Genomic DNA, 14,129 nt, shown 5'->3' on the forward strand with positions numbered 1-14,129 from the left:
ACTTAGGATCATCATCATCCAGACTTTCCCAAATCCTTATGTCTCCATCATTGCCACAGGTTACAATATAGCTGGAAAAAAATAAGCAAGCAATTTAAAAAAACAGTACATATGATTTACTCATGCTTTACCTGTAGACACAAAATCAGTAATATGCTACATCAAGCTATCTCAGTGTACCTTTTTTAAAACTAGAAGCATCATTTAAATTTACTAATGGACATTATGCACTTTGCCTAACCTCCAAATAAACACTGCCATTTTCACCATTAGTAACTAACTTAAACTTGTTTTACATCCAGAATCGCAGTAATATTCTAGTAAAGTTAAGGCAAAAGATGAAGCTAGGAATAAGAAAAGTAGTATCAATGGAAATATCAACTATCTGGGGTAAGGGGTTAAAAAAGAATACAAACTAGAATAAATGACACTACACAAAAATTCTAGTCAACAATAGCATTATAAAAAGTTTAAAAGCAATTTGGAATGCAGATGGACAGAATGTTTAAAAGGCAAATAATTACTGAAATTTGGAGGATAACATGAAGATTCAAGTCATTTCTGCAGCCTGATCCTACAATGGCAGATCTAGGAGCCATTCCTCAAGACCAAAATCTCTCCAACACCTCTGCTCCCCATACCCAAAGTTCCCAGGACACCATATCTCAAAGATCCATGTAATGCTGGTCCAATGCCTCACTGCTCTGTCCTAAATAAGAAGTTAGGTATTCACCATAACATTCCATGTTTGTTGTCCATCTCGCCTTCATTCGTTGTTAGTTGGGGTTTGGAACAAAGAATCGGTTCTGACTCTGCCTTATACAAAACCTCGAGAGCTTCCACCGGCTCGTGGCTACACTCTATCCCATAATGCTCAGGGAAGATTACCCAGATCTTTTTTGCAGATACCATAGTTGTTATATCTAAGCATGTAACCATATCCAAAGAAGAGGCTAAGAACAGATTCAGAGACATCATATTCAGTTTGCAAAAAAACACTCAATCTTCCAGGAAAGAAGGTGGGGGAAGGAGGGTGGGAAGCAAGAATGAAGGCGAGATGGACAACAAACATGGAAAGGTATGGTGAGTACATAACTTCTTAATGTTATGTTGTCCTATCTCACCTTCATTCGTTGCTGGTTGGGACAACGTCCTTAGCACCTTCTTTCTTGGGTGGCTCAAGGGAAAAAAACTCTTCAGAACAGTACACCCAAAAGAGGCCCTGTTCCTGGAGGCCAAATCGACTTTGCAATGAGTGATAAAGGTATGAGGCTTTTATCCATATTGCTGCTGCACAAATGGAATCCATAGGTAGCCTCGCCAGGAAGGCATATGAGGTAGCTATAGCTCTTGTGGAATGGCCTTTCACTTTTCCTAGAAGTTCTCTTTTCTGAGCCCTATATGTACAAGTTATACAGTCTGTAGGCCATTTAGAAAGTGTGGCTTTTGATATTGGGGATCTTTTCTTTTTGTCTGAAAAAGATGCAAATTATTGGTCCAATTTTCTGAAATCTTTTGTTCTATGCAGGTAGAAATGTAACTGTCTATGTACGTCTAACTGTTGTAATTTATACTCTGCCTTGTTGTCATATAGTTTGGGAAAAAGACGTGCCAGTCAAAGGATTGATTTAAATTAGCTTCTGAACACACGTTTGGTAGAAATGAGGGGGTGGGTTCATAAGGAAACTATCTTTGCGAAAAGATATGTAGGGGGGACGTATTGGCAACGCTTGAATTTCAGACACTCGTCTAGCAGATGTAATGGCTACCAATAGGGCTGTCTTCCACAACAAAAACTTTGTCACAAGATGATGCAGGTTTAAAGGGAGGAAGAATCAACACAGATAGAACAAAATTTAGGTCCCATGGTGCTGGAGGTTTTTTTAATGGAGGTCTCAGCAAGAAAGTGCCTTTCAAGAATGCTTTACAAAGTCTGTGGAACATGATTTTTAGTCCCAATTCTCCAAAATGATAGTTTGATATAGCAGCTAATTGAACTCTAATAGTAGCTGCCGCTGTACCTTCATTAAAAAGCTTAGCCAGAAAGTCTAACAGAGCTGTTATGGGGGCAGTAAAGAGATCAATATGGTTGTTGAAAGCCCAACAGGAAACTCTTCCATTTGTTAAAATATAATTTTCTGGTTGACGCTTTATGAGACGAAATCAATATACATTTTACTGCAGGGGAAATATCATGAAGCCTGGCTATGTGTGGAATTGGAGCAGCTAAGCTGTCAATCTGAGGGTTTGAACTGATGGATGGAGCGACCCTGACAGATGTCAGGACATCTGGAAATGGGTCCAGAATCCACGGCTCCTCCTGGAGATGGGGCCATAGAAAGGGGAACCAAATCTGATGAGGCCAGTATGGTGAGATGAGTACTACACTGCTTCTCAATGTGCTGGCTTTCTGAAGGACTTACGGTATCAAGGGGAAACAGGGGAAAGGCATAGAGGAGACCCAGGGGCCAATCGTGTACAAGTGCATCCCTTGGCGACTCCCCTGGAGGGGGAATCAGGGCAAAGTAGCTGCTGCATTTGGAATTCATGGATGTGGCAAAGAGGTCGTAGCAAGTGTGGCCCCACTTCCAAAAAAATCTCTTCAGCAACTTCTTGTTTTAGGGACCACTTGTGGGGCATCAGAATGGCTCTGCTGAGTTTGTCCGCTATCACTTTGGACTTCCCAGAGATTGCTGTTAAAAAGCATTTGGAAGAGACTGCCCATTGCCATAATCTCTGGGCCTCTCAACATAGGGAGTAGGATTTGGTTCCTCCTTGTTTGTTTATGTACCACATTACTGACATGTCTGTCTGAATTGCAATTGTTCCTAGAGGAAGGGAGTCCTGGAATGCCTGCAACGCCAAAAGCACTGCGCTCATCTCTAGAACACTGATATGCAAGTAGTTCTCATGATCATTCCAAACACCTGGGACAGTTTTTCCCAGATAATGCCCCCTCACCCTATCTGGGAAACATCAGTGATCACTGTGGCTACTGGTTTTGGAAAAACAAACAGTCTGCCTAAGGTCACTTGAGTGGAGCGAAGCCACCAAAGCAGATCTTTCTTGCAGGGCTCTGTTATGATCACTTTGCGAGAGACAGCCTGCATGGACCACTGGGAGAATAGTAACCATTGAAGAATCCTCATGTGTAGACGAGCTAAAGGTACCAAAGTTATCGCTACTGCCATGGTCCCCAGAACTTTCAAAACAGCCTTCGCCTGTACTTTCTTCTTAGATAAGAGGTTCCTGATTAGATGTATGGTTTGAATCCTCTCGGGGGGGGGGGGGGGGGGGGCTTTGGCCAACATTTGTCTTGTGTCCAAGTCTGCACCTATAAATATGATATGCTGTGATGGCAACAAGGTAGATTTTTTGAAGTTTATTGTGATACCCAGCTGAGAGCAAAGGTGAATGGTAGTGTCCCTCGCTCTTGTTAGTAGATGCTTGGTGGTGGCGGTTAGGAGCCAATCGTCCAAATACGGAAACACCCGGAATCCTAGATGCTTCAAGTGAGCCATAACTACCATGCATTTGGTGAACACTCTGGGGCTGTAGTGAGACCAAAGGAAAGAGCTCAAAACCTGTGATTGGCTCACAACTGAAAAGTAAATGTCTCCTGGATCACCTGTCCACCAAGATGCGTACTACCACATAAAAATGATCTATAGAACACATCCAATCGTCTTTCCCCAGAACAGGGAGTATCGACTGCAGTGTTACCATCCGGAACTTTGACTTCTTGATGGACTTGTTTAGTCTGCTGAGATCCAGAACGGGCCTCCAGTCCCCTTGTCTTTTTTTATAACTAAAAAGAACCTAGAGTAACTTCCAGATCCAATTTGGTCTGCAGGGACATTTTGGAGGACTCTTTTTCTAGCAACTTTTGTACCGCTAAAGTTGCGTGTTCCCTTTGACTGAGTGGTACATCTGGGACTGCTTTTTTTTCTAATGGGGGAGAGGAAAAGGGTATGAAGTAACCTCTGGACATGATTGTTTGTACCCATTTGTCTTTTATTTCTAGCCAGACATTTGGGTACAATGACAAGCGACCCCCAACTGTCTCCCAGAGATGGACAGACGGGCCTCCTCTCAGGAGTGCTGAAAGGGTTTACCAAGGAAGGAATCCCTGCCACCCTGATTCTGCTGACCCCCTTTGCCGCATGGGCAATGGCTTCCATTGTTGCTTCCCATTCTGCCCCTGGGGGAAGAATCGCCACGTGCATCCGGGAAAGCTCTTTAGGACTTATGAAAAGTACAGTTGTGTACACTTACCATAAATATACATGTTAGAGTGTATTCACTGTTGCAGTCATCACATTTGGGTTATCTGCTTGCAGTAGTCCTCAGCCGGCCTGATTAAAGTCGTGGGTCGTGCGTCGGTTGATGTCCCTTCTTCTGCGGCGTCAGGTCGTCAGGGGGGATCTATATCAGTTCATCGAAATGGCAAAATATCGAATGCCATAACGAACTGAAAGACCCGAAACCTAAAAATATCGAAAACTCGAAACAGCAAATTTTTTCCCTGGGAATAAAAATGCTGTTCCGAGAAACACACACACAACACAAGCACATACAAAATCAACAATCCACATACATACACTTAAAAACTACACCTAACCCTACACTAAACTGCACACACACCACTATCTATCCACTTACCTTAACCCAGCCCTAACTCTAAGGTCCGTCACTATCGCACACTCACCTCACCCGCACCCTAACCCTAACTCACATAATCCGCCACTATCGCACACTCACCTCACCAGCGCCCTAACCCTAACTCACTTAATCCGCCCCTAACCTAACCTCCGTCACAATCGCACACTTACCTAACCCATGCCCTAACCCTAACTCACCCACCTCGCTCCCTAACCTAACATCCGCACAATCACACACTTACCTAAACCGGACCCTTAACTGTCCACCACAATGCTGAAAACAGCGACGCCACAGGCAAGGACAACCAAATTCTTTCCCTAGAAAAAAATTTTGTTTCTGAGTCTTCACTGTTTTCAGCGTTCGAAAAATTCAGTTTGAGATAAGCTGATTCGATAATCCGCTGTTTCGTACAACTGATATAGACCCTGTCAGGGGTATAAAACATGCAGCCAATGCCATTACATCAGTTTTTCTTGCCCCAGATGTCAGGTGCCCCCTAATGGGAAACCATATAATTCTATAAATATACAGAGTTATTACCTCCAACAAAAAAGCAAATACACCAAAAAGCTTTTGAGCATAGTAAAGGAGAGTAGAGGTATAGCCAAAAAAAGGTAAGGGGGCTGGACAGAGGGTAACCAGGACTGCAACAGTGAATACACTTGAACATCTACATTTATGGTAAGTGCACAGAACTGTACTATGTTCTTCGTGTTTCACTGTTGCAATCATCACATCTGGGTAGATTCCCAAAGCTAAGGATGGGAGGAAGAATTTAGATAGCATTTGGACCAGTTATAAGGCCATGCATGACTGCAGTGGCAAAACCAGCTCTGGATTTAGAGAAAATTGGCAGATGGTAATACTTGGTTAAAGTATGTACAGAACTCCACGTAACAGCTTCTAGGATGTCCCTGGTGGGGAACCTCTGAGAAAGGCTGTAGAGATAGATGCAGCCCTGGTTGAGTGGGGTCTGATCCCCTGTGGGATAGATTTTCCATGGTGCTTGTAGCAGAAATGAATGCAATGGCCTATCCATTTGGAAATGGTTTGCTTTGAAATAGCCTTCCCCTCTGTCCCTGCAGCAAATGCCACCAGCAGTTGCTGAGATTTCCTTTGAAGTTTAGTCCTGTCCAAGTAGAATCTAAGTTGTCTGTGCACATCTAATGAGTGCAGTATCCGTTCCCCTTTGTTCTGTGGATTAGGAAAGAAGGTTGGCAAATGAATAGACTGATTTAGGGCCACACTGGATACCACTTTGGGCATGAAGGAGGGATTGGTCCTGAGGGACACCCTGTCCGCATGAAAGATGATGAAAGGCTCCACTGCCATACGGGCCTATAATTCAGATGCCCTTCTTTCTGAAGTGATTGCTAAAAGGAAAGTGGTTTTCCAAGAAAGGAACTTTAAGTCTGCAGTAGCAGTTTGCTCGAAAGGGGGAAGAGTGAGTTTCTCCAATACAAAGTTAAGTCCCAGGGCTGGAGTTGGAGCTCTCCTGGGTGGTTGTAAGTTTTTGGCCCCTCTGAGGAACTGCTTGAACAGTGGATGAGAGAATAGGGGAGGTTCTGTGTTATAGTGAGCTGAAATGGCTGAGGCGTGAATTTTGATTGAGAAAGACAGGCCCTTGTGAAGCATCTCAGTTAAGTATTGTAAAATCTGAGGTAAATTGGGCACTGCTGTGCTCAGCCCTCGAGATTGGTTCCAGGCACAAAATCTTTTCCATTTTTCAGCATAAGATTTTCTAGTACTAGGCCTCCTTGCCTCTAAAATGATATCAATCACTGGTTTACTAAGAGATGGTGAAGGAGAGATTAGGTAATTATAGCCAGGCTGATAGGTTCAGTGTTTGAAGCTGAGGGTGCAGAATCTGGTTCTCCTACTGAAACAGTAGGGTAGGAGTCTGAGGCAGGTGCCATGAGGCCAACAGTGACACACTGCGCAAGAGGGGGTACCAGTGTTGGCGTGGCCAGTCTGGTGCAATCAAAATCGTCCTTGGTTTGTCTTGTTTGATGTTTAGTAGTACTTTGGAGAGCAGAGGCAGAGGAGGAAAGGCATAAACTGATAGGTTTTTCCAGTTGAAGGAGAGCATCCACTTTCCAAGCTTGTTTGTGGGAGTCCTTGTGCAAAATTTGTCCAATTGATAGTTCTAGGGGGAGGCAAAGAGGTCTATATCTGGGCTCCCCCATTTGCTTGTCAAGATGTTGAAAATCCTTGGTTCCAGTTTCCACTCATGTGGGTCCATGAGGTTTCTGCTTAGTTCATCTGCCAGTGTATTTAGTTTTCCTGGCAGGAATTGAGCTTGTAGATGCCTTTGGTAGCTCAGGGCAGTGTTCCACAATGCCATGGCTAGTCTGCAGAAGGGTTAAGAATGTGTACCCACCTGCTTGTTTATGTATCACAACAGTGGTATTGTCCGTCTTTACCATTAATTGTCCTGGAAGAATGTGGTCCTTAAAGGCTGTCAGAGCATTCTCTACAGCTAACATTTCTTTTTGATTGATATGCAGGTGCATTTGACTTAGGTTCCATTTGCCCTGAATGCACTTCCCTGCCAGATGAGCCCCCCATGTATAGTCTGATGAGTCTGTTAGGATTTGGGCGGCAGGGGGTGGTGTGAATGGTAATCCCTTGTTTTGGTGGCAGGCCTTTGCCACCAAAGGAACTCTAGGCATAAGCAAGGTAAGATAGGAATCATTGCTTCTAGATCCTAAGAATGTTGACACCATAGGCTTTTTGGATACCATTGTAGTTTCCTCATATGCAGTCTTGCATATGGAATTACAAGAATGCAGGAGGCCATGAACCCCAAGGCTTGTAATATTTGCCTTGCAGATAACAGGGTTTTTGTGGCCAATTGTGAAGACCCTTGGCACAGTAGATAACTCAAAGGGCAGTGCAGAGAACTGACAGCGCATGTAGCCTGCTTTGAAGCGCGGATATCTTCTGCAAGATTCCCTGATTGGGATGTGCAGGTATGCTTCCTTTAAATCTAGTGTTGCTACCCAGGTGTCTTTGCCTAGCATAGGGAGTAACTGGTGAAGAGTCAGCATCTTGAATTTTGGAATCATCAAAAATGTGTTTAAAATAGACAGGTCCAGGATAGGACTCCATGAATTGTCTTTTCTGGGTACCAGGAAAAGTCTTGAGTACAAACCTTGTCCCTTTTCCTCTTCTGGTACCAAATGAATAGCCCCCATGCTTAAGAGAGAAGGTACTTGCTTTTGGGCCTCTACTCACTGATTTGGGGGGTAGATCTGGCCACCCACTTGGTGTTGGTAACGTGTGGAAGTGAAATCTGTATCCCTGGGACACTATATTTAAAACCCATTTGTCCTGGGTTATGAGTTCCCAGTACTTTGCATGAAGAGCAATCTTTCCCCCCAAAGGGGAAGTCAGTTGAGAAGTGCTTGGAAGTTTTAAAAAAAAGTCACTGAGACAGTTTACCATAAGTGGGAGTTTTACTACCCCCTGATTTGGAAGTGGAGGCCCCCCCACTACTTAGTCCTGTGCGTTCCCTGGGACTGAAGCCTGGGAGCTCTGCTGGATCTGGGTTTGGACTGAGAAGGTCTGGAAGAGGCAGGAAAGGACCAGTTCTTGGAAGGTCAACGCCTACTAAACCTTGCAGGTTGTGCTTGTAAAAAATCTTTTAACAGTTTGCATAGATTTAGCTTTTTCCTCCATCTTTTTAAGAACTTCTTCTGCCTTGTTGCCAAACAGGCAGTCCTGGTTTAAGGGAGCATCCAGTAATTTTGCTTTAACATGATCTGGCAAGGATTGCTCCTTAAGCCAAGCATGTCTTCCAAGTACAGACCCAGTTACAGCACCCCTGCAAGATGCCTCTAGTGAATCAAAATCACACTGCAAAGTATGTTTTCCAACTTGTTCAGCAAAATGCAGTAAATCCTGTAAATCCTTATTTTCAGCACAATCAGGAATCAACATCATTTTCTGTTTAAGCAATCCAATAATATGCGATACTTTAACATATGAAACTGGCAGTTTAAGGCCCTAATGGCCAAAGTTGCAGAAGTGTACACCTTCTTACCCCATCTATCCAGTGCCCTGGATTCTCTACCAGAGGGGGTACGATATTTGGCAGTAGTAGCTTTAATGCCCTTGGGTCCCTGTGAAATGGTCTCAGGATCCGCAGTAAGATTTTTAAAAAGGAACTTATGAGAGTCAGTGACCCTGTAATATCTATCAGGTTTTCTGGGAGCAGGAGGTAAAGAGTCAGGGGCCAAGCTAGATTCCGAAAAGGCATCAACAATGTCTAGTACAGGAGGTATCGCTAAAGGCAGAGTAAGAAATCCCCAAGCCTCTTTTTAGAATCAGAAAAATCCTGACTTTCCCAACGAAAATGCTCCCTGAGGGTATGCAAGGTTTCAACAAAAGGAAAATCCTCTGGGGGGGATGCAGACAGAAAACAGTCCTCAGCATCAGAATCCTCATAGGCAGATAAGGGTAAATCCTGGTCATCAGAGGAAACAGAAAATTCAGATTCCTGGTCAGAAGTATCGTAAGCAAACTCTGTCCTAGGTCTCTTAGAGGGGGAAGGTTTGCTTCCCCTGATTAAAGTAATAAGGTCTTCAGCCATTCTTATAATTTGGTTTTAAGCATAGAGGCCTGGCCATGCGGTCTGGGCGTCAGTTTTCTAGGCATGGTTCGAGTTTTAGGCCTTGAAGAAGAAGATGGCTTCGGTTTAATACGCAAGTCAGTAGGCCTGAATACACCCCTCAGAAGCCGGTGCCTGCACAGCGGCTCCGGACCCAACCAAGGTAGAGACATCCGCAGGTTCCACAGTTGAAGCATCTCGCGGCATACCGGACTCCGAATGGGTTTCAGTAGAGGCCTGCGAATCTGAAGTAGCGGGTATCACGGGCTGCGAAAGTGCCTGAGTACCAGCGAACTGGCGACTGGCTTAGGAGAAGCGTCGTCGGCAGCTTTGGACCTCGGTAGCCTGTCTCTGTCTGAGTTATTCCGGAATGTCGGGAGTCGGATGGCTTACCGAAGACATATCCGGATAGTTGAACCAAGCACCAAAATATTTAGAAGCGTAAATATAGCGACAGTTCGTGGTTTAAATAAGGTACAAAACTGACAGCAAGGTATGTCATGGTCAGGGCCTAGGCAAGGAATACAGTATAGATGAAAATCTTTACGAGGTATTTGCTTTCCACAAGTAATGCAATTGTTTACTTTTACTGACATCGGTTTGGAGCAAGAAAGTTTCCCCAACGGGATACTTAACGTTTAGTTGAAGACTTCGGTTCTTAAACTCGAAAAAGTACAGTTTTGTACCTACCATAAATGTAGATGTTTGAAGATCCACGTTGCTGCAGTCCTAACACTTGGGTAGTCCGCTGTCCCAGTCGGCCCGAATACCAAAGTATATGGCTGACGTCGGTCAAGGCGCATTAGTCTGACGTCAGAACGTCAGGGTACAAATGCGCATGACCGACGTCATATCCTCAGTCTTTTCTTGCCCCAGCTGTCAGAAGACCCTAAAAAGATAAGGCTAAAACCAAAAAACACCACACACTCCTGCACCAAATATATATACAATATATACAAATTTACAAGAGTATAACCTCACCCACACAACCACCCCTAAACACAGAGTGGAAGGAGGGAGCGTAAATTGGACTGCAGCAATGTGGATCTTCAACATCTACATTTATGGTAGGTACAAAACTGTACTATGTTCTTCATACCACATTGCTGCAGTCCTAACACTTGGGTAGAATCCCAAAGCAGAGGTAAGGGAGGCTGGCAAATCATAAGGAAGCAGGAGCTGACAACATGCCCTGCAAAATAGCCGTGGCAAAACCAGCCCTAGATTTAGAGTAGAGAGGAAGGTGGTAATGCTTAGAGAAAGTATGCACTGAACTCCAAGTAGCTGCCTCCAAAATATCCTTAGTTGCCACCCCTTAGAAATGCTGTTGAAGTGGCAGTAGCCCTAGTGGAATGAGGCCTAATCCCAGCTGGAATCTCCTTGCCATGATGGGAATAACAAAATGCAATGCAAAACCCAATCCACTTAGAAATAGTTTGTTTTGACACAGGCTTGCCCTGAGAACTCAAAGCAAAAGAAACAAACAACTGCTGAGACTGCCTAAAATCCTTAGTCCTGCTTAAATAATAACGCAACTGCCTGTGTACATCTAAAGTGTGCAAAATCTTTTCCCCCTTATTTTGGGGATCTGCATAAAAGGTAGGCAAATGAATAGTTTGGTTTAAAGCCACACTAGAAACCACTTTAGGCATAAAGGAAGGATTAGTACGTAAAGATACCCTATCCTTATGAAAAATCAGGAAAGGCTTAACCGCCATAAGGGCCTGCAATTCAGACACCCTTCTTGCAGATGTAATGGCTAACAAAAAAGCAGTCTTCCATGACAAATATTTCAATTCAGCAGTAGCTGCAGGCTCAAAAGGTTGTAGAGTGAGTTTCTCCAACACAAAATTGAGGTCCCAAGCAGGAGTAGGAGCTCTACGTGGGGGTCTTATATTCTTTGCCCCTCTAAGAAATTGCTTGAACAAAGGATGAGAAAACAATGGTGGGTCACAATCATAGTGAGCTGAAATTGATGCAGCATGAATCTTAATGGAAGAGAAAGACAAACCTTTGTCCAATAACTCAGTAAGATATTGAAGAGCCACACTCAAATTTGGCTCAGAAACATCCAAATCCTTTGCTGCACACCAAAATAAAAATCTCTTCCATTTTCCTGCGTACACTTTCCTTGTACTAGGTCATCTGGCTTCCATAATCACATTCAAAACTTGTTGAGGAAGCTGAGACCTGCTATGGTTCAAAACAGAATATGCCAAGCTGTTAGATGAAGAGAGTGAAGCTTGACATTGAGCAGATGCCCGTCCTTCTGAGACAATATGTGTGGAATCAAAGGTAAGGGCCATGGAGGCTTCCTTACCAGACTCCTCAGCAATGGGTACCAGTGCTGCCGAGGCCAATCTGGAGCTATTAAAATCATCCTTGGCTTGTCTTGTCTGACCTTTAGAAGTACCTTTGGGAGGAGAGGCAGAGGTGGAAAGGCATACACATGAAGATTTTTCCAACTGAAAGAAAGAGCATCCACTTTCCAGGCTGTGTGATGAAACCTTTTGCAAATCTTTGGCAGCTGGTGGTTTAGTGGAGAAGCGAACAGATCTATGTCTGGAGTTCCCCATGACACTGTCAATGTCTGAAATACATGAAGATCCAGTTTCCACTCGTGGGGATCCATGATTTGCCTGCTTAACACATCTGCTAAGGAGTTCTGTGCTCCTGGCAGAAACCTTGCTTGAAGATTCAGCTGCAAGCTTAACGCAGTCTCCCACAAAATCATTGCTTGCCTGCATAGAGGATAAGAATGTGTTCCCCCTTGTTTGTTGATGTACCACATGACAGTTGTGTTGTCTGTTAGAATTAACACCTGCCCTGGAAGAAGTAAATCCTTGAAAGCCAGTAATGCAAACTGGACTGCTAACATCTCCTTCATGTTGATATGTAGATGCTGAAGTCTGGCAGGCCACTTGTCTTGTATCCACTTTCCATTCAGATGAGCTCCCCAAGCTGTGTCTGAGGCATCTGTCGTTAGAATCTGACTCGCCTCTGGCCGGGTCACAGAGAGTCCCTTGTTTAGGTGACATTCCTGAGCCCACCACAAAAATTCCTTTTGAATGCAAGGTATTATTTGAATGACAGTGTCCAAATCCTGGCAGTGCTGTGTCCATACATTTTTGAGATACCATTGTAGCTTCCTCATATGCAGTTTGGCATTGGGAAGTACCAGAATACAAGATGCCATGAACCCTAAGGCTTGAAGGACTGTCCTTGCAGTCAGCCCGGACTGATGAGATAGTTGATGGAAGTAAAGAGAAAGATTTTTTCGTTTGTCCGGGGTTAAAAAGGCCATCTGGGTTGCTGTATTCAGTCTCACACCCAGAAAGCACATGTCTTGAGAGGGTACTAGACTGGACTTTATTTCGTTCACAGAATACCCTAGGCATCTTAGCACTGCTATCACATATTCCAAATGCTGAAGAAGCACGTCCCTTCCTTGAGCCAGAATCAGGCAATCGTCCAAAAAAGGATAGATTTGTATTCCTTTTAGCCTGAAGAAAGCTATCACTGGAGCCAGAACCTTTGTGAATACTCTGGGCGCAGTAGATAAGCCAAAGGGCAATGCAGAGAACTGATAATGAGAATTCCCAGCTCGAAAACGCAGATACTTCCTGCAAATTAGTCTGATAGGAACATGAAGGTAAGCTTCCTTGAGATCCAAAGTTACCATCCAGTGATCTTTGCCCAGCAGAGGTAAAAGCTGTTGTAACGTCAACATTTTGAACTTGGGAATGTCCAGATAAGTGTTGAGGATAGACAGATCCAAAGTGGTCTCCACGTGTTCCCCTTTTTTGGTACTAGGAACAGGCGAGAATAAAATCCTAGGCCCCTTTCTGGCACAGGAACCGGCTGAATGGCCCCTATTTGGAGTAACGGAGAAATTTGCTTGTGAGCCTCTTTCCTTTGTTGAGGAGGAATGTCTGGCATGCCGTTGAAAGGAGGCAAGGTATGGAAATAAAACCTGTAACCGTGGTGAATGATATCCAATACCCATCTGTCTTGGGTAATTAAACTCCAGTTTTCTTTGAAAAGTGCCAACCTTCCTCCCAAAGGTGCTGCCAGACGAGAAGATTCTGGCAGCTGAAAAGGCAGGTCATTGTGTCTGTTTACGAAAGGACTGACCCCTGCCCTCACCAGAAGACTGAGCAGGTGAACTCCCTGTTCTAGGCCTAAAGGAACCTTGAGCTCTGCCTCTACCACGTCTAGACCTACCCCTAGACTGGGAATCATAAGCAGGATATGTCCACCCCTTGGTAGGCCAATTTCTACTAAACTTGGAGGCTGAACCTGCAAAAAATCTTTAACAGTCTGCATAGACTTAGCCTTGTCTTCCATTTTCTTTAGAACTGCTTCCACAGGCGAACCAAACAACACATCAGATTGTAAAGGAGCATCTAAAATCCTTGTTTTCACATGCTCAGCTAAATTCTGATCCCTCAACCAGGCGTGCCTGCGAAGAACCGAACCAGTGGCAGCCACCCTCAAAGAGGCCTGCACAGCATCAAAACCACATTGCAAAGAATGCTTACCCACCTGTTCAGAAACATGAACTAAATCCTGCAACTCTTTACACTCAATACCTTCCGCCAAAGCATCTACCTTAGACTTTAATTGTGAAAGGAGATAATTTTGGTATTTCAACATGTGAAACTGGCAATTCAAAGCTCTCATGGCCAAAGTGGAAGAAGTATACACTTTCTTTCCCCATCTATCCAAAGCCCTAGCCTCTTTATCCGGAGGAACAGGATTTTTAACAACAGAAGCCTTAACACCTTTAGGCCCCTGTGAAACAGTTTCTGGGTCTGCCCTAGGACTCTTAAAAGATACTTATGAGCTTCAGGCA

The 14,129-nt window shown here is 44.1% G+C and overlaps 1 protein-coding gene across 3 annotated transcripts in view; it reads right to left on the reverse strand.

Annotated features, from left to right (window-relative positions):
• Positions 1-14,129, reverse strand: part of WDHD1 (WD repeat and HMG-box DNA binding protein 1) — a 2,322,801-nt gene that overhangs the window by 2,078,630 nt on the left and 230,042 nt on the right. For all 3 annotated transcript variants that reach the window (XM_044074408.1, XM_044074407.1, XM_044074406.1), the window contains exon 3: positions 1-71. This exon is cut by the window's left edge and continues 41 nt beyond it. In XM_044074408.1, coding sequence (XP_043930343.1) covers positions 1-71 — 71 coding nt within the window. The remainder of the gene's footprint in view (positions 72-14,129) is intronic.

This window comes from Protopterus annectens, chromosome 6.part0, assembly GCF_019279795.1.
Source record: "Protopterus annectens isolate FY-2018-M chromosome 6.part0, PAN1.0, whole genome shotgun sequence".
Lineage (NCBI taxonomy): Eukaryota > Metazoa > Chordata > Ceratodontiformes > Protopteridae > Protopterus > Protopterus annectens.